Source organism: Calypte anna, chromosome 18, assembly GCF_003957555.1.
Source record: "Calypte anna isolate BGI_N300 chromosome 18, bCalAnn1_v1.p, whole genome shotgun sequence".
NCBI lineage: Eukaryota > Metazoa > Chordata > Aves > Apodiformes > Trochilidae > Calypte > Calypte anna.
Window position 1 is genome coordinate 10,854,450 of NC_044263.1, and position 20,991 is coordinate 10,875,440.

Sequence of the window (20,991 nt, forward strand, 5' to 3'; positions counted from 1 at the left end):
TAAGCTGTCCTCACTATTACTCAATTTATCCTCTTTCTTGCAGGCTGTCTTGGGTATATTCCCAGAGCTGGTTTTCCTTTAGTATCTTAGAATCTTCCTAATGAACATTTCTGCAAGATGCACAATATTGTCATTTTAGCCTCATCATGTGGTAGCTGAGTGGATGGTTACAGATTAATAAGCAGTTCTCTGACTGCATAAACACATCACTTCAAAGAAACCCTTCCTTTGCTGCCATGTATTCTCTGCAGTAATCACTGCAGAACACCACCAGGTTTTCAAATATCATTTTCAAAATCTGTAGGACTAGTAACAGGAAGTTTTCCTCTGCAAGGTGTTGGATTATTAACAATACCCTGCTGTCCATGAACGGCTTCACAAACACAGATGCAATAATCAAGAAATGAGCTGAACAAAAAACCAACCCACACGAAATTCCACCCCAAAACCAAAGAAAAAAAACCACTTTCATGACAATTCCTCTACAATTAAGAACTGAATTGTCACTTTCCTGGGTTAATTGCAAATTAGCAATTTAGGGTAAATGAATGATAGATCAGGTATTTTAGACTGACCAAGTAAAAACCTATTTTCAGATTTCTCTGTTGGGAGCACATATTATGTTATTAAAATAACTGGCCTCAACTGTTAAAATATTTGATTAGAGGAGGGAACATGAGACTATTTTTACACAGACATGAATTATTACAAAACATCAAAGAGAAAAATGATGGAAAAAAGGAGAACAAATCCCACTTGGAGAAAAACATAGTTAAAAAGTCAATATTTAGCCGTGACCAAGACGAAACAAAACCTTGGAGAGAAAAATCAGATGAAGAATTTCAAAGAGCATTGCAAGATTAGATTTATTTTAAGAAGTCTGTGGTCATGATATAGAGCAGGGCTCCCAGTAATTTCCATTTAAATACCTCCCTCCTAAGCATTTTTCTCATTTTTCCCCATTTTTATTCCTTGTTGCTTGTCTACAGCAGTACCCATCTTAGATTAAAAAAATTCCTAGATTTCCTAGATGCTTACAACCCTGTCTCTGGAACACAGCTGAAGTTAGAATTCTAACTTGTCCCTGCTACCCTAAATATTAACATCTTTAACCAATCCAGCTTTATGAGAATCACATGAAAGTCCAGAATATTACCCACACTTGAGACCTGAAGTATGGAAGAGAACTATTTCCTTATAAAAGACAACAAACAGAAGACCAACAGCAAGAGCTGATTCATGCAACCATTAACAACATCTGTTGCCAAGAGATACAATTTGCAGAAAGGAACAGATGCCAAATGTCTTAACAAGAACAAAGACAGCAGTGGTAACCGGAGAACAACAAGGGAAAAAAGGTTAGAAGAAAAAGCCCAAACTCTTAAATGGCTGAATAAAAAGAAAATGCCACCTAACTGTGGAAGACCTGAAGAAATAAATAGGGACAAACAATCTAAGGATATATGGCATTTTGGACCAGGTATTGCTTCAAACCTTTCTCACACTGACAGGGACTATGGAATCGTGCCTGGAAGGTTCCTCAAGCCAAGCCACGAACACTGCTTCAGAGTAAATGAATAAACTTACTTTATGGTATAAATGCAGGATTTCTATCTTTAATGCATAACTACACACTGGTGAAGCCAGACAGCATTCAGTAATCAGTATCTTATAGTATCTTAAAGTACTTTGTAAAACTGTTTCCATACCTGGACCAAGCAGTGGGGACCGGTTTGGCTGGGCACTTGACTGGTGCGATGGCTGAGGTTCAACCATATTTGTGTTGATAATGGTGCTAGTGGTGGTGGTGTTGGTTGTGGTACTGCTCTGAATTATAGGGTTATTTCTATCCCACATGTTTACAGTCTTGTTGTTGTTGTAATTTGGGTCGCCCCAAGCTGAGGTACCATCATCGATTTCCATCTTGCGGCGAATGGACGGTGGAGATGGCTCTTCCCAGCCAGTTGCCTCACAGTTCTCTTTTTGTTTGGCTGGCACTGGCCCACCAACCCACCCTGACCCCGTCTGTTTTACAGAAGCAGCTCCTCCCCAGTTACTCACATTGTTGTCCTGGGGTTTATTAGCCCAATTTTGCTGGGGGCTTGGCTTTAAAGATTCCCCCCAACTTGTACCTGTATTAGCCTTGCTGTTTGTGCCATTTCCCCACCCGCTGGTCCCAGACCTCGTGGAATCATTCCAACCAGACCCTGATCTATTGTCAGAATCCCATCCAGATCCATTCTTCTTCCCCTCACCCAAGTGTCCAGGAACAGATGATGAATCTGTCCAATCTCCACCTCCTGAAGTCCAGCTTGGATTTGATTTCTGTCCATCTCCCCAGTTCTGAGATTTGGGTTTCTGAGGTTCACCCCAGGTAGGTGATTTGTCCTCCTGATTTGCGGTCCCACTCCACGCGTGGCCGCTTTTGGCAGAAGCAGCATTATTAACAGTAGTAGAGCTTGCTGACTCTCCCCACCCCCCTGGGCCATTTGGTGCTTTGTTGTTATTGTCTCCCCAACCTGTATTTGTTGGAACAGCTGCCGGTGGAGAGTTGACCCACCCAGATACTGAAGAGGTATTTGTACTGTTCATGATGGACCCATCGTTCTTCCCCCCTGAGTTTGAAGATTGAGTAGCTGCACAACCCCAGGCCTCTGTTCCATTGTCATTCTTTCGCTCAGACCTTGGGGACTCTTCAAATTCCCAGGCAGTGTTTTGCTTTACGGGGGTTTGTCCCCACCCCGTATTGGACAGGACCCTGGGGTCAAGGTCATTTCTTGGCAACTGAACTTGCCCTTGGTCTATCATCCCTTTGTCTCTCCTCCTGCCCTCTCCAGCCCCCTCCCTCCCGGTACTGCCTTCAGTTTGACTCCCACCACTCTCGTTACTTCCTTCACTAGCTGTGGTGCCAGAGGCTGCAGCTTTGGCCCAAGAGTTTATTTGTTCACTGCCCTGCTGCATGGCAGGATTGGGACTGGTAACACTGGAGCTGTCCCACCCTGTTGATCCTTTCCCGTTGATGTCGCTATTGGAATGCTGGTTTGGGGGCTTGCCCCATTCCCCGTTCACACCATTACTGGTGTTCCGGTTGGGGTGGCCCCAAGCTCCAGAATGCATGCCACCAACACCACTGTTGCCACCACCCCTGCCCCACGCCAGTACCCCAGGACCAGAAGGAGGTCCCGAATCCCACGCGTTCGCCCCGTTCCCCTCCTTCTGCGCAGCGCCGCTGGATCCGTTTTGTTTAGCACTTAATGCTGAGTTCACAGTGTCTCCATTCCCCTGACTGAACCCAGAATTGCTGTTTCCTGTGGCAGGATTACCTGGGGACATCCCCCACACTGAACTGCCCATCCCTTCACCACTGCCCCCGCTGACTTGAGAAACTGATGTTCCATTAGCACCAGGAAGGCCTTGCAGGTGGGGCGGGATGATGGCCCCCATCCCAACAGCCATCCCCCAGTTCGGCAGTCCATTTGTCTGCATTGCATTGATAGGGTTTGGTGAAGAGTTCATGGGGTTAGTGTTATTTGGTCCATCAGTGTTAAGGTTCTGAGGTTGTACGCTGAAAGACACATTCTGAGAAGTGGACGTTTGTGGTTCTGTGCTCTCTTGCGGCAGCAAGTTTCCCCAAGCACCTAAGGTGCTTGTTGGGTTCCCATTCTGGTTGCCCATGTTCTGACCTATGGCACTGACTGGACTGCAAATACTGGAAGGGTTGCCTGCTCCCACAGTTCCTTCATGTCCAAGTACAGGCCAGGCAGCTGGATTGGCATTAGGGTTAAGGTTAAGATTAATGCCAGCATTCGAGTTGGAAGCACCCCAGCAGTTCTGACTTCTACCATCTCCCATCATGTTGTCCATCTTTCCATCCCCACCACTGGCAGAGCAGTGAGCTAGGCCAGAGCTGGAGCCCCCAGCCACCCCCCACACTCTGGCTGAGTTGCCATTACCATTTGCTCCACCAGCTCCAAGGGCACTCTGGTTAGAAGTGCTTTGGACGAGTGCTCCGTTGGCGCCATTATTGCCATTAGTTTTCTTTGTATGTCCAGTGAAGTTGCCTTGGGCACTCCCTGTAGCCATGCTACTGTTCTCTGAGCCACAGTTGGAGGCAGAGTCAGTGTCTGTAGTACATTCTGAGGCAGACTCAGTCTCAGCTCCGGTAATGGAAGGCCACGCTTCCTTGTCAGTCCTGTCTATTATCACTTTATCCCAGCTGCAGTTGCCTTCACTCCTGAAAGTGGGCTGCTGTCCCCAGTGGGAATTCTCATAATGGTCTCCCAATCCACTGTGGCTGAGATCTGAAAGGATCCAAAAAGGTTAAAAGTGAGTCCACTGTTCAAGCACTGCAAAAGCCCTCTCTGAAGCACTGTTTTACATTGCTGGCCACAACACTGCAGACTGCTAAAATTTAGAGTACACTCTCTAACATAACAGCAATTTTCCTTTCTGCATTAAAGCACAATGCTCATATTTAGGGGTGTTTAATTCTAGCAAAACTCTCAATAAAAACAATGGAATAACTCCATTTTAGAACAGAGTAATGAAAGTGGATTTTATCCCTAAATATACTGGTAAAAATAACAAGCAGGCAAATAAAGAAGGATAGCAAACATTATCTGTGTGAAAAATCTGAAAAGCAAATTTGGAGAAAATAAAGAAGATAATCTTAGCAGACTCTTACCATTTATTTTGACTCAATTCTCATTCTTCAGAGAAACACAAAGAAAGAACAGCCAATAAAAAAGTATAAAAAGTCTGCCCATTATTAGACATCACAGACATCAAACTCAACACACCACATTCATCCTGCATTTAGTTTTTCAACCTTTCATGTAAATAAAGGAATAAATATGGACAGCCAGCTTTACTATTTAGTGTCATTTATGCAACTAAACACCAATACTGTAACTTACATTTTCACAGAGAACTTGGGCATTTCTAAACAGCAGATGGTTCTATCAAGAAACTTCTCTCAAAGGATTTACACGTTGCTTAAACATTCTTCTGCACTCGCCCATACAGACCAGTTTCTCCCCAAATCCATGAAAACCAATGCTGTGTAGTACAATCACTCAGACTTCTCACAGCACCACCCACATCCTCGAACAGAAATGCTAATCCAAAAAATGACACAAAGGCTCCTGAGCACCTGATTGCTTGCTAGGGTACAAAGTGAAAGGGGAAGACACCCCACTTCTCCTGCTAAGAGCTCAGGATTAGGCAACGTTTTTGCATTTACTTTCCATTCTGATAGCTCTCTCCAAGATTTCTAGCAGAGACTACTCCTTTTAATTTCTTTCATGGGAACTTAATAGCAAGTAATTCAGTCTTATCCTAGGGATATGTACTAGTGACCATCTGTAGAACAGTTCCTCTTTAATGGTTCTTGAAATAAGGGAAAAAAATTCATATGTTTAAGATAGAAATTCTAGATGGAAGTTATTTTTACTCACTGTAAATCTGCAGAAGCATTACTTTTATTTTTATATTGTTTGAATAAAAATAATATTTTGTAGTTAAGATGGATGAAACAAACCTCCCAAATAAATTTATCAGTAGATGCCTAGTATGCATTAAATTAATTCACAAGCATTTTGGTAACCCCCCCAATTGCCTCCAATTAGAGGTTTGCCAATACTGCAAAAAATTTGTCTGAATAAGAAGAAAAGCCCTCTGTCTTTGACAAAGTCTTGTTATACACATATTTCACCTGTAGCTTTTTAAGAAAGGAAGGGCTGATAACACTGTTACCTCATGAAGATTCATCAGAATAGGGATAGAATCTTTTCCTTTTTTTTTTCCCCCAACATGAACCAATTGAAACAAAACTAAGAATGCTAGAGAAAGGAAGGGAAGAGTGTCTTGGGCCACAGAAAAGCCTGGCATTTCACTGGAACAGCTGAAAAATTGACATGTACACAACAAACCCAAAAGAGAATGTGAAAGGGGCCACCTGGGTTTGCCTGGATTCTCTCTAAATTCAATGGCTAGAAAGGAAGAAAGGATCCTGTATTCCTGGTTACATCAGGAAACCAAGGAAAAAGGTTGAAAATTGACCTGATATGTTTGTTACACAGGTGTTAAATAGAGACCAGAATCCCAGATAAGATGTGAAAGGTGAAAGAAAGCCTGTGAAATGGCTTTAAAAGGGTCAGAAAAATGAGCCAAGCAAAGCAGAAATGAACAAAGGAAAAAGCAGCAGCAGGCCAGGCCAGGAGATAAGAAGTTGAAGCAACCAAGGAATCAGATAAGAGGAGTTTGATGAGATTTTTTAACACTGTGGGGGGTGAGATTCAGCAGTATATTTCAGACATGACACAAAGGTTTAAAAGAGGCTTGAAACACACTTTTCCAATAAAAAGGCCTTGTCAAAGCCAAAACTGAAGCCACCTCTGTGAAGGATGGTGCTGTCCAAGGACAGGGAAAGTGTCTGTGCAGGGCAGGTTTATGAAGAAGGATGAAGAGCACAGCACAAGATGCCTCAATACTCACAAAGATGGCTTTAAGACCAACAAGATGAGATGATAGTGAGCTGCTTGTTCATTTTTTTTTTCCTTCTCTCCCCTAAGATGGTGTGAAAGCAATGCTCAATTTTGTGCACTCCGGAGACAGAAAGTAAAGAAAAGGAAGAGGAAGGTGACAATGAAGTTTATAAAGATTCCTGAGACTAGGGAGCAAATTCTTCATTAAATAACATACAAGGATTTTGAAGAGCAGTCACATAAATGGGAAAATTCAATTTTTGAAGGGGGAAAAAGTACGAAGACCAAGAGATAACCATGTTAAAAGCAGAAAACAACCAAGTGCCTCAGCTGGGATCAGGACATCTACTCCAGATAACACAGTATCACACCAAGTACCACCAGCACAGTTCCTTTTGCTGTGGTTCAGCTTATACCCTCAAAAATAACAACTGACAAATAAAACCGTGGTTATTTTAATAGGGATTTCAGTAATTTTTAAGGTGACATGAAATAAGCAAGGTGCCCCTGGAGTGGCAGTGCACTGGGCTGTGCCTTCTTGCTCTGGAGTCAGCAGGACCATGCTGGGACCTTCCACAAGTCCAAGATATGAAAAAAGTGCAAAACCAGAAAACCAGAGACATTGGTTCCAACACCAAAGGCTGCTGCTCTGAAACTTGAAAGAAACAGAACAGATAAAGAGAATAAGGTCACAATATAAACAGAAAGCTGCAAAAACCCTGACTTTGCTGCCTAACAAACATAGCAGCTTGAGTACAGAATTACTCCTGAAGAGAGGACTTCTTAAACTCTTGGCTCCAGAGGCAAACAACCAAGACATTTTTAAATGCTGTCTAGATTAAGAGAAGTTCATTCTGTAATGAAACAGCCAAAGAGCAGCACAGTTCTACTTAATCCATGAATACTTTGAACGTTTTATGGAAGATAATGGATTTTTTTTTTTGTAATTATACTTGGAAATTTGCTTGGTTTAAACACAGACATTTCCACCAACTTTCATGGAAACCAAACTCTTCATTTAAAATATCACTATTTTATTCCAAAGCTGATAAGACTGAAATGAGAAACATCTTAGTAATAATTTTCATGCTCTTGATTTATGCAGAAATAATGCATGGCAACCCAGCAGGAGCAGCATTTCTGTCCTTCCTGCATGAACCAAGCAAAGATTTTAAACAAAGCATCAGGAACAGGAACCACTGGTATTTTGTGGTAGCAAATCCAAGTGCTAATACACTGCAAAGTAAAACTGATTTTTAAATACTTTGTTTTAAATATTAATTATGAACCTTTTAAAAAGCATGGTTCCCTTGATTAACAATATTTACTCAGCAATCAGAAGGGAAAATTTTATCTAACAGCTCAGATTTGTTTTAAACATGCATACAACTTCTCTCAAGTTGCAATAATTCAAGCTATATATAAAAATGCAGGACTTTGATGAGTGCTACCAATAAGCACGAGCTGTGTATTTGTTTTGTTGGGTTTTTTTAATAATATCCTTAATGGAGGGGGAGGAGATTGCTGTTGTTATATACTGTACCAAACATACTTTAATTGACTTTTATTTAGTACTTATTAAAAATGGCAAACTGTTTTGGCTGTTTGATAATTAATATGAAGAATTAATTGCAGAATCAGCTTGATGTTTACACAGATTACAAAAGTAAAGCATAAGTGAAACAGGAGAAGATGCTGGATGCATTTCTAAGAAAAGTAAAGCCCTTTGCCTGCACAACCAGGTTACTCACTACTTCAATCCTGTACTGAAAATGTCCTTTACAAGACTATTTTTCATTTTTTATTCAGCTGATTTAAAAGTAACTATGCTTGCAACTTTTATTACTCTAATTAGTTCAAATGCTGTGCAGTGAAATTATGCACCCTCAACTATATAACATAATAGCTGACTGAGAAACAGAAATATGGAAAAGGTGTGAAATGGCCAAATCTGGGATAAACTTTCAGTGGGAAACACATTAATAAGTTGTGCTCCACCAGTTTTAAATCAGATCCAATAGCAACTCTCCCTCTTACTAGTAGTTGTATTTTTCAATTCATGCCAGCATAACAACAACCAGATTCATTGGCTCATCCTGTCCTGCCCACAGGACAGGTTACAGATGGTGGTGGGGTTTGTTTTGACATGAAGAAGAAAGAAAAATCCAAAAGGCCAGTGACAGCCCTGCTTGGTACTTACTTGTCACACAAAGGTTAGTAACTGAGTAGGAAGGCATGAAAAAAGGGTAAATCACTTTCTTTCCACAGAAGAAACAGTTTTGAATTTAACTTGAGATCTTTAAAAGACTACACGTTTTTTTTTCTAAATCTGAATTAAATAGGTATTGCCAGAAACATGCAAGTGCTAGATTAAACACTGGATAATTTGGTAAGACGAGACAGTTACCTGTTCTGAAGAACAAAATATAATGAAGTAGAAAATCAGGGAACTGTAGTGTTAATTTTTTAGGTTACCTGCTACATCCAGCTCTCTGCACACGCTGCTTGAGGACAGATTTGAAAACCGTCATCTATGTTAAGTCCCTTACAAAGGTAACTTAAGAGAAGTCTCACAAACATTACAAAGCTGAAATCTTGAATAGCACACATGATGTAGAAAGACAGAAAAGAGATGGAAGCACTGAATACAGCAGCTTTATTTTAAACCTAAAGCATAGTTAAGTACAAAGTGGGAAAGCCTGTCAGCCTGTTTCTGTTTTCTGCACTACGACATTAAAACGTAGCTCCCCTCTCTGATGCTGAAAGCTTCTAAATGCATTAGGAAAACAAGCCAAAATAAACAACACTTCTCAGTATTAATTAGTAGAGATTCCACTAAATGCTACCTTCTCCAAAGCAAAAGCAGCAGTAGCAAACCAGCAAACAATTGCACTTTGCTGCTCAGTGCCAGCTCGGTGCGAAGACGCCATTTTATCAAACCTGAAACGCAGCCAAAAGCTCAGGGCGCTGTGCTGCTGCTGCTGCCTCTCTGAAATGTTATGTAATAAACTGATTTAACAGAAGCAGATGCTATTTTCTCAGGGTTAGGGCTACCTTCCCTTTCTTTCTTCTTTCTCTTTTTTTTTTCTTTTCTTTTTTTTGGCTCTAGAAAAGGGCTGATGGGTAATAAAATACCTGGAGAAAGGAGCCGCCCAACCATCCTAGGAGTCGCTACATTGTGTGCAGAGCTCTTTCTGCTCCTGCCTCTACGTTCTCCAGGGCTCCCGGCTTCAACATGTCGGCTGTGTACAGTGTGAGCCTCATCCTGTAGAGCTGCCAAGAAAATCTCTGTGCAAGCGTGCGCCCAGACAACCTGCGAGCTCGGCCGGGCCTCTGCTGCACTGGCTATGGAAATGCCCTTTCCACCCACAGCCCTCCTCCTCCTCCCCCCTTCCCCTGGCTCCGCTCCTTAGCTCTAGGTGAAGGTATCAACAGAGCAGGATTTTTTAAGCTTTGATTATCTAATTGCAGCTGACACTAAACCGATCTTCCTTCCTCTTTAAATTCTTTCGACTGTCACAGAACATTTTCACTTCAGGACCCGGCTACAATTAGCACCCACAATTAGCACCCTCGATGCTTTTTTTTTTGTTGTTGTTTTTTGAAAGTCAGCCCAGAGGAGACCTGGGGGCTGCCGACTGCCTCCTGCCCCAACCCCACCTCCTGCCCACTGTCCCCCCTGCTCACCCCAGCACCAGCTCCCACCCCATTTCTCAAGGCAGAAGCAGCACAAGTCCCAGCTGTATATTGGCGAGCTGCCAAGCCTTTAATGACTTCCCTGCCTCTATCTGGAAAAAGAAAAAAAAGAAAAAAGAAAAAAAAAGAAAAGAAAAAAAAAGAAAAAAGGAAAAAAAAAAAAAAAAAAAAAGAAAAGAAAAAAAAAAGAAAAGAAGAAGAAAGAAAAAAAAAAAAGAAAAAAAAACCCCAAAACCACCAACCAAACACCAAGCTCTAAGTGCAAACATGAGAGCACATTAATCAAAGGCTCTGCTGTTTATCCCGGCAGCAGGGAGCTGCCCTCAGCCTGGATCAGGGTGCACAAGCAGGGACCTCCTTGTACCCACAGCAGGCTGGAAAGCACTGGTTGCCTCTGAGACATCTGAACACACAGGATGGGGACAGAAATGGGACACACACAGACAACAGCTTGATGTTTACAGGACCCAAATATCATCAGAAATCCTGAGAACACACAGGAAGTTTTATCAGTGCAGATATATGAATCCCAAAGGATAATTTACACACAAACTTCCAGCATGCCTAATACACTCCTTTACAATTATTTTCCTTTCTCACTTCCTTGTTCTTCCTCCTATCTGCCCCAAATACATATTAATTACACAGTAAATGGAGCACATTTTAAATTTGCTGTTTCTATTCTTATCAGGTGTTTATTTGAGCAGTTTCACCCTTCTGCACTGGATTGCACACCACTGATGTCTCTTTAAAGGTTTGGCTGCATTCTCAGAATTGCTGCCACTTCACTACCAGAGCACAATCACTGCTGCTATTCTTGGCTCAAGAACTGTTCCACTAAAGTACTTCTGAAAATAGTCAGTTTCCCTCTGAAGACATTTACTCTGTTTCTTTGCAATAGTCTATGAATACTGGATGGGCTTAACCTCATTTTAAACTCAAGATGAATGAAAATCAAATCTCTTTTGTTTTGCTTCCATTCAGGAAACTCTTTCAAATGCGACAAGAACCTAAAGCCTGAAAGTCAATTTTGCAATAAGTTTAAAGTCAAAATGTTGTTGTGGATTATTATATGAATTTATATCAGCTATGCATAATTGTCATTTTCATTAGTTAAGATTATATCTGAAGGCTGGAAGAGAATGCAAGGCATATTTTCACATTGTTTTTTATTTTTCTGATTAATATCTGATATCATAAGCTTCCTGAAATCTACTTTCCAGAAGGCAGAGGACAACTCATCAAGGGGTTACTGGACAGGGGTGCGTAGGAAGGCAACGCAGAGCCCCCAGGAACATACTTAGTGTCTGGGGACAAAATAAAGCCCAGCTTCTACTCCAGCCCCTGATGGAGGATAAGTGGCAGTTCCCTTTACATGCTCAATCTTGTAGCAACTTTGACAGGCCATGGGTCTGATAAATCTGAAATTCTTACAGATCCTGAAAGACTAAAAGGGAGGAAATTGGAGAGGTCATGCAGACCACTCACCTGATCTCTGGAATTGCTCCTGACACCCACGAAGTGACATTTGCCCAATCCACCAAGGAAGCTCTCCAGCAAGAGACACTGCACATTCCCAAGTGCTCTCACGTCTGAAGATAGCTCTCATACTGGCACGTTTTCTCTAATATCTAGCCTTAATCTTCCTTGTTGAAATTTAAGCCCATTATTTCTTATCTGATCCATCCCAGGCATACAGAACATATCACTTTCTTCCTTGCAGCAGTCATGGAGGTATTTCTGCATTTCTAATTTCAGTCTTGCTTTGGCTTGGCAGCTCCAATTCCTTCACTCTTTGCAAGGATTGTTTTCAAGATCTCCGTTGCATTCCTCTGTTCTTCTTCCAGCTGGTTCACTTCCTTCTGAAGGCAGAGTTCCCCAAACTGGATTCAGAGGCTTTATCAGAATTGCCTCACAGAAAGCAATGTAATTTATTTCCCTCAGTATGCCTGTCTTCTTTCCAAGTGTTGACACCATTTATCTGGTGTAGCCTGTGACTTACTCCAGATCCATTTCTGCAGTGTGATACTCACACAACCAGATTTGTCTACAGAGATGTTCTGGCCAAAATAAAGAACTTTTCCCTTTTCTTTAATTCTTATTTAATTGAGCAATTTTCTCACCATTATTCTATATTGTAATTTTACCATTATAGAAAATAAAATCTTACCATTATACAAACCCAAAAGGCTGTTCTCTATAACCAAAAGACTGATACAAATATCAGAGCAGAAATTTGCCCTCTCACTCTGAATGTTCCCATTTTGCCAATAAGGACTGGCAGCTACTGGCTGTCTGCAGCTTCCTGAGCAGCTCTGACACTTCTTGCAATAGTTTCATCTTCTGCTTCCCACTTATTTACACCACCCCACGTCCATCACAACAGTCTTCTGAGGCACTATACCAAAGCCTGCACAAAGCCAACTTCTAGGACATGATTTTCCTCCCCATTTCACAGTTCCTGTTACACTGCTGACAGGGAACTCCTCTCCTTTGGCCTCACCTGCTCTGCACAAACACATTTGGCTCCATTGTTCTCTCTTGCACACAATGCACAAAACAGTCACTTTATTTTTTTTTTCCAACAGCTTTCTAGCAGATCACAACCACTAATCTGCAATTCCTCAATTTCTCCTTTGTCACCTTTAAAAATCAGGTGGTTTTGTTTTCTAGTTCTCACATTCTGAAAGCATACTGGTGGAACAGACTGCTCCAACCCATTCTCAATCCAGTCTACTACAAACTTAATCACTTCTGGACAGTTTGAAATAGTTTATTCCCATAAGTAGCCTTAGCTCTATGTCAATCATTAGTTTAAAATGAAGGGAAAAGCAATTAAAATATTCTTGATGCCATCTAACAATAATTCTCCCTGTTGAACATCAGACATGTTCCCTTGGCCTTTCTTCTCCTGACATTTTCTTTTTATTCTTTGTTTTCCTAACAGCTACAAACTTATTTTTTATATTTGTTCCTTGTAGTATTCTGTTTCCTGAGCTATATAAATTAATCTTTCTGATAATTTTCACATGACATTACTCCCTTTCTGCTCTTCCCATGGACCAAACTTATTTCCCACATTTTTGTTTCCTTCTCCTGGTGAAAATCTCTAACCACTATCCAATATTTCAAGCAGCAGATTTATTTTTCACACTCTGCTGCCTGATGTCAGATAACATACACAATGCAGAAAAATTTATTCCAGAGATTAGCTTACTAATGAGTTTTTGCCATAATTTTTCATTCATCATGCCCAGGTTTGTGCTACACAGCGGCTTCTATTTCTCTATCTCTATTCAAAGGATTATATGGAATTCTGAACACTTCCACAGGAGACAAAACCCTTTGCTAGCTGCAACTTGCTTCTCCAGACTTTGCCCTTGCAGCATCTCAGAAAACCTTTATCACTCAGGAGCTTTATCCAGACAGCAGCTACTGGCTGGACCCCATCTCCACGTTAGCTGCTGTGTTTGTGTCCTCGTGCCATGGTTTCTTAACTTCCTTTTGTCTAAACACATACCTGTCACTTGTGACCTTTGGTAATACTGCCTGCTTTCCAGGGACATGTACCAGATAACAACCACTACCAAATGTTAAACAAAGCCCTAAGGAAAAAACCAAGAAGAAATGTAATCACCACTCATGCAACCTCTGGTGGCAGCTGAAAATTCCTCTGCAACACTAATGCAGGGAGAGTACTGGCAAAAGAGTTCATCAAAATACAACACTGAAAATGTCCCTATTCCTTAAAAACTGGCATAGGATCAAATTTGACCCCACAACTAGGAAGACTTGTCCAAAGCCACGTTGTGGAAACCTTGGGTATAGTGATGAGCTGTAGAGTGAACTGCTCTGCAAGTTATGGCCAACGCCTTGTGAAGTGAACTAAAACCTGAAAGCTGTGATGCTTCATCTGCAATAAAGCTCTTAACATGTTTTCTATATAAACAACCCCCTCTTGTGTTTACAACAGAACATCACCATGCTAGTTCCTTCATTCAACATCAACACCCATGACAGAAAAGTTAACTTCTTTCAGGTACCTTCTTAAAAATCTATTTTCTATAGAAAGTGTGAAGTGATGGACAAAGGAAATAACCATGGTGAATAAATATATGTAACCTAATCTTTCATTTCTCCTTTAGAGTGGTGCTTTAGCTGTTACATATGAAAAATACTGTTTATGAAGGATCTAAAGTTTTTGTTTCTTAACTTTCCAACTAAAAGCAAAACCACAGTAATGTTTTGCCACCAAAGATACTCTGCTAGTGAGATGACAGAAAAAGGAGCCCAAAGAGATAAAGTTCAGCAAATCATTTCCACAGAGGCAGTTCTCATCTGTTTTAACCACTCATTAAAAATCAGTGTGTTTGCCATGCCTCCAGGGAATTGAGCTAAATCTTATTTCAGCCTTTGCAATGAGACTCCAAACACTGCAGACCTGCCTTTTGCACATGCATGCCATGCCTTACTGCCTGCAGTCATCACTAAGTACAGTAAAAGCTAAACCAGACAATTGTTCAAACATGCATCCTCTGCAGAAGTTACTGCTCTGCTTGACCAGACCTGGTGAAACAAGCCATGTCAAAGCTTATCTGTTTTTTCCAACTACACTGATTTGTTTTAGAAGAGGCATTATTTCTTCCTAAAATGTTTCACCCAATTTACAGCTGTATAAAATCACTCTATGAGAAGGAATTTTAAAGTGCCATACAGTTAAAGGATTGGATGTTTGCAATGGGTACTGTCAGGTATTATTTTAACAGTGGGCAATGAATATGCAAACTGCAGCTAAAGAAATCTTGAAAAATGAAATAAAACTTCATTCTTGACAGAAAAGTTCAGCAGAGTCTGGCATTAGACTGCAGCAGGAAATAAATCTATGTAACTGCTGTCAAATTCTCACTTCTCAGAAGACAACAGAGAAAATAAATTCCCAGTGTAACTGTTCAGTCTCCACAATGTTTGTGTGTTTTCTTATTTTGAGTACTGCATTAATTACTTGCTTGCATTTCTTTTTAGACTGGAAACACATGCTATGGATGTGTTCCACTAAATACTCAACTCGCCAACACAAAAGCAGCACAGAAGTTCCATCATGACTCCTGCAGGACATCTTACATTTCTCCTGAGGTGATGGAAGTTGGTTTCATTTTGCTGAATTGCAGAAAAGTGAAAGGCATCTTCATGAAACACTGATTACTTCTGATCTTTGTTCTTAAACACACATTGGTTGCCTGGAGACTCTAACACAAACTTCATAATTTATAAAGAAGGAAAGAAGGATACATGACTTGCTGTTTTTCATCTCTCATGGTAATTTCCAGAAATTACCTTAATTCTTTTCAATCACATGGCAAAAGGATCATTCCATTAATGCCTCACACCTTAATGAAGGAAACTGACTGTTCACCAAATTTGACTCAGCTGAGAAAGGGGGGAGGAAAGAGAGAAAGCTCCACCTTTAAGAAAAATTAACAAACTGAACTAGGCATTAGAATCTTGCTCATAAATTACAGATACAGCTTTCCTACAGTATAATCCCAAAAAGGATTACAGAGCAGGCATGTCGAGAGTGGGCCCTGCAGCTCAAGATAGAAGTTGCAGACAAAACAGAGAACAGTCCATAGTGTTACAGAAAATAGCTTCATGATATTTAGCAATGAATATAACTGCTTTCAACAATATTCTATTCAGTTTGAAACATTTTGATTTCTCCTATTCACAGGTTTTCTAGTTGATGTTTGACAGATTACCTTAAAAGAGAAACAAAAAAGTCACTACTCTCATCCACTGCAGTAATATCTCCAGATTATAAACCTGACAGAGAATGTATTAGTGGTCATGAATTCCCACTCCCCTTACATGGGCAAAACATCCTTTTTCATTCATGGCACTGCAGATGAGAGTTCTGAGAAGTGTTTTGGATAGGCTAAAGCAGCAGGTAACAGGACTGCTGATCAGAGAATAAAGAGATTAAACAGTGTGTTTTTACAGTGAAGAGGCTGGCAATGCCTTTGTAACACCCTTCCTTGTATCCACATGGTTATAAATAGTGCCTGGAAAGAACACAATAATTTCATATTAACTATATGGGAATAAGACCCTATAAAAAGCAAAGTTACAGACATGACTTTACATTAAGCAGCTTCTGGATACAAGATGCACAAGAATCCTGGCTCTGTGATTAATACCACTCACCCATCACAAGAATGTTACCATTGTTCACCAGCAGTGTAAAGCAGCCACAGAGACAGACTTGGCTTGGGCAGAATCCAGATGGGTCTGACAAGCTCTGGTGAGGTTAATCAGGTTACCAGATAGTGAGAAAGCCCAAAGCATTGATGTGTTACTGACTGCCTCCAGACCTGGGAAGATGTCTAATAACATTCATTAAGTGATCACTCTTGTGTTCAGAGAGACAAAATTCCTCTCTGTATGTGCATCAGGTACCTGCACTGATTCTTCTGGACAACTTTGATTATTTTGTTCCTTCCCTTCACCTCCCCAGAGAACTTTTACTTGCCAAGACTCTTTAGCAAATGAAATATCCTGGGAACCAGAGACAAACATTTAAAGGGATACAGTTCCTACTGATGCTAAGAGGAGAAAGTGAGAAGTTTCCTTCTGACAACATACTGCTCAGTCAGAATCCTCATGTTTAAGAATGTTTAATGGTCTTCATTTTCATATTCCCCAAAATACTACCCAGCTGGAATTAAATTTCATGGGAAAATCATTATTTCAGTGCTGGAGGTTTTCAGAATACAGAATCCCACAATTTTTTAAGGTTCATAATTACTCAAATCCTAACAACTGAGAAGAAAAGATTCTGGCTTTGCCAAGATACTCTCCTTACTTCTTTGTTTTTATGATCATCCATCCAGGTGAAGATGAAACCATTGTGAGCCCAAAGAAGACTTTCAACACGTGTTTCATGGCTAAAATGATCTCTCAGGAGTGAGATGTGCCATACTGCTCAGCCTCACAAAGCAGCCAGGAGCACAGCTGTCATGGTTACAAACAGAGCTAGAGAGATTAATCCTTTTTCTCCTCTATGTAGTGAGTAAATGAACTGATGCTCCACCTGCTGGAAAGAGAAATACATAAGCTCTGGTATTCAACCTAGTTCTTTCTACAAGGAAGATGTAGCCACTTGGGTCTCAAAACACAGCCTCTTGCATTTTGCTTGCCTAAGATTCCCTTCCCTGCTCCAGGAACCGTGCACAGATTTTCAGATGCATTTGGAAGTTTTTGTTTTGACTTCACATAGTAAACAACAACTTGAAAATTACCATTTTGTGCATTTATTTGAGTAATGTGTAAGAATTTTCATCTGGTTAGCTTGTTTTGTGCAATATAGAATCTAATAATATGAAGCAGAAAAGCTGCTGTACTCCTGTTCCTATTTGTACTAGCTTATACTGCATTCTGAATTTTATCAGCAGTGACAAGAAAGCAGCAAAAGAGTAAAGAAGCAAACTAATTCAGCTGTATGAAACATCTGTTGATAGTTGCCAGGCTGACAAACCACAGAAACAAGTGCTTATTTTATACAGCAAGTTCAAATAGGTACCAGGAAAAGAAGTCTAAAGCCTCAAGGTACAAATGCATCTGGCAAGATCAAAGTCAGACAGCCCATACTATGCTCTTACAAGCTGTGTTCTTTCATGGATTATGTTATGATTTATGGTGGACTTTGTTTCATGATTTACAGTATGCTTTCCTAAAGATCAAACATGTCTCAGATACATCTGTACTGATGCCTGGAAGAAGTCTAATACTGATCCTCAGCTAGCCCTAGCCACACGAGTTGGTCAATCTGTCTCTACCATGTAAATAAATAATAGACTTGTGAAAATAATAAACACCTAAATCCATAACATCTAAAAATATATAAATTTAACACAGAACACCAATCTGATGATTAGCAAACAAGTCCAAATTAAAAAAAAGCCAAAAATGTCAGCCACCATTCCAGCTGAACTTTGACTTTTAAAGAAGGTAACTGGTGGGAATTCATTACTTTCCATCTCACTAGAGCCAAGCATTTGAGAATACAGAAGCAGAACTTCTTCCCCTCCCTACAAAACCCCAACACTTCAAGTAAGTTGTTCTATTTTGTTTTTTCTGATTTGTATTTCTGAGGAGTGATTGAGAAATATTTTCAAATGCATCTCCATAACCATAAAAGTTACAGTATCTGACAGACAGTATTTTCTTACCTAAAATTCTCAAGTACAATGTCAAATAACTTCCTCTGCTGAAGTTCAAGACCACAGCAGCAAGTTCAGCAAAAAGATTCACTAATGCCCAAAGGGAAAAACTGCAGGCTTTCCAGAGCCAAATTTTGTGATGTCTGACAGCATATATGAGTGGTAATCAGCAACACTTGGTATCACTGAGAAATTACTAATATTCATTATATCAAAACCCCCTTGTGATTCAATCCAGGTAACTTTTTCTGAGCCACAGATAACTGTACCCTAAGCACTCCCTGCTTTGCAAACACAACACACATACAGCAGTGATGAAAAGGTGATTTATACCAATTACTGACCAACCTCATCTCCCCAGTGACAGTTCAGGTTACATTATTCCTAACACAAAAGGACAAATATGGAAAGAGCTGCTGCTTCTTGTCTCATCAGCAATTCCACAGAAAAAGGGTGGCTAAAAGAATTCCTACTGAAGTAATAGTAGTAAAAGGGTAAAAAGCAGTAAAAGGATGGCTAAAGAATTCCTACTCGATTCATGATTTCCAATAGGCAAAAGCTCAGTGTGTCTCCCAGCACAACACCACATAAGCAAAGTTCCTGGGTTTCACTTGTATAGTTATATGCAAAGAACACTAATATTACCAAAATTACAGTAAAAAAATTGGCAATAATCCAATTAGCAGTGCTTCTGTAAGAATGGTCAGTCAAGAAACATTTGGATGTCCCAGAGGTCATACCCAGTGTAACTACCAAAGAAACAGCAGGGAAAAAGGGAGAAAGACCTCACAGGTCGGAATATCTAAGTAAATAGGGAAAGCTTTTAGAACTCCATCCTGGAAATTACATCATCTATTCCTGTTACTCGGTTTAATTGCCAGGCCAGTGTTAAACCATGACAGGGAAGCAGGAAAGGCAGGAAGGGCAGGAAGCTGGAAGCTTGACCCTTGTGATCCCTCAAATTTCTCCTGAGTATGAGGTGTATGGGATGGAATCCTCTGTTTGGTCAGTTCTAGCATCTCTCTTGTCCCTTCCTCCCCAAAGGAGGCTGCAGGTGGGACCCCTTTATTCCTTCTGGAGGGTAAAATGTTCCTCAGAGCTGAGCAGTGTCCTTGGCTCTGCATACACCTGAGTGGGATCAGTCCCAGCAGCACACGCTGTCTCAGAAACTGCTGTTAATTTCAGCAAGTGCAGCTACTTACAAGAGACTGAGCTGAAAGCAGAAGTACAAGACAGAAAATCCCCTTTATCCTGGCCCAAACGAGGACATTTCCATAAGAAAAAGAGCAACAGCACACACTTCACTTTCAAACCTGTGATTTTTAAGCCAATTCTAACATCTTTTGAAGTCAACCACCCTTACGCTAACAACCAAGCCGCGATCCCGCTGGGTTCCGCCTCTTACCTGGTTGGGTCTTACTGGGATGATGCTGTCCACCTGCTCCTTGCTGTGGAGGAGGACTGGCCCCTGCTTGTCCAGTACCTTGTGCTGGGCTGGTGCTGCTCAGAGTCCCAGTTGGCAGTGGCTGCCCCCGCTTTAGGAGCTGCTTCTGTTCTTGCTGGCGGAAGCGTGGAGGCACCTCACGGGGCAGGTAACGGGACGCAGCGGGCTGCTGCCCAGGAGCAGATGCACGTTTGCCATTGCTGCTGTTGGTAATAGTGCTGGTGGAAGTACTGGTACCGGTACCGGCAGGTTGGGGCTGGCTTAAACTGGTCTTAATAGGTTCTGGCACTAGATTTTTCAAAAACAAAAACAAAAAAGTGCTTTTTTAATAGCCGAAAAGTTGTGTGGTTTTTTTTTTTTAATTGGTCCTGGAATGGAGCTGAGGGATGGGGATTTCAGGCTCCCAAACAAGAGCTGGCAAAACATGGACTATCAAATGCATAAAATACGTTCAAAATAGAAGTGTTACAACCAGAACTCAGGGCTAGGTTACTGTGTACGCAGCACCCTGACACATTTTCTGTAACAATTTTGAAATCTTAAAACCAAAACTGTACAGCTGTACAAAATCAGATGTACCAGAAGAGAGCTGACAGAGGCTTCACACCCGAGTTCATGAGAGCCTGCACATCCTTTTTTAACTGTGTGAAGCTCCCCCAGCCTAGCACACACCTCCTGCTTCCCAGCCTGCACTGGAAATCAGCAGCACACAACAAAGAAGTTGCTTACTACAAATATCTGGTACCCACTGCCCGAGCAGAGAACATGAAGGCTGAGGATGGAGCAGTCAATATACACAGAACAAGGTCATGCAGCACCCAAACAGCTCCCATATACAGCAGTGTGCACGTCCCTGCAGGTACCTGGGCACTTAAGTAGGATTTAGGCAAGTACAGTACTAAGAAGAAACACACAGATTTCCTACTAACTCTACAACAGAGCAAGTGAACAAACTTCTTAGATGTTTTCATTTCCAGCATTTCTATGACTTTCATCAAAGCCAGACCTCTCAGAATGCTTAACCTAAGACAGCAAGACAGTTATTTGCACATCAGGATTTCTGCACAACACGTGCTTTAAAACCCTTCAGGTGCAAAAGCTTTTAAACATATTAAATACTCTCTCAACGGCTCCTTTTCCATAGGTTTAG

General features: G+C 41.0%; 1 protein-coding gene across 1 annotated transcript in view; it reads right to left on the reverse strand.

The window, feature by feature from the left end:
* The window catches only part of TNRC6C (trinucleotide repeat containing adaptor 6C), a 78,835-nt gene that overhangs the window by 32,415 nt on the left and 25,429 nt on the right, over nucleotides 1–20,991 (reverse strand). The window contains 2 exon segments of the mRNA XM_030462075.1: nucleotides 1,710–4,301; nucleotides 19,803–20,129. Coding sequence (XP_030317935.1) covers nucleotides 1,710–4,083 — 2,374 coding nt within the window. The 5' untranslated portion in view covers nucleotides 4,084–4,301; nucleotides 19,803–20,129.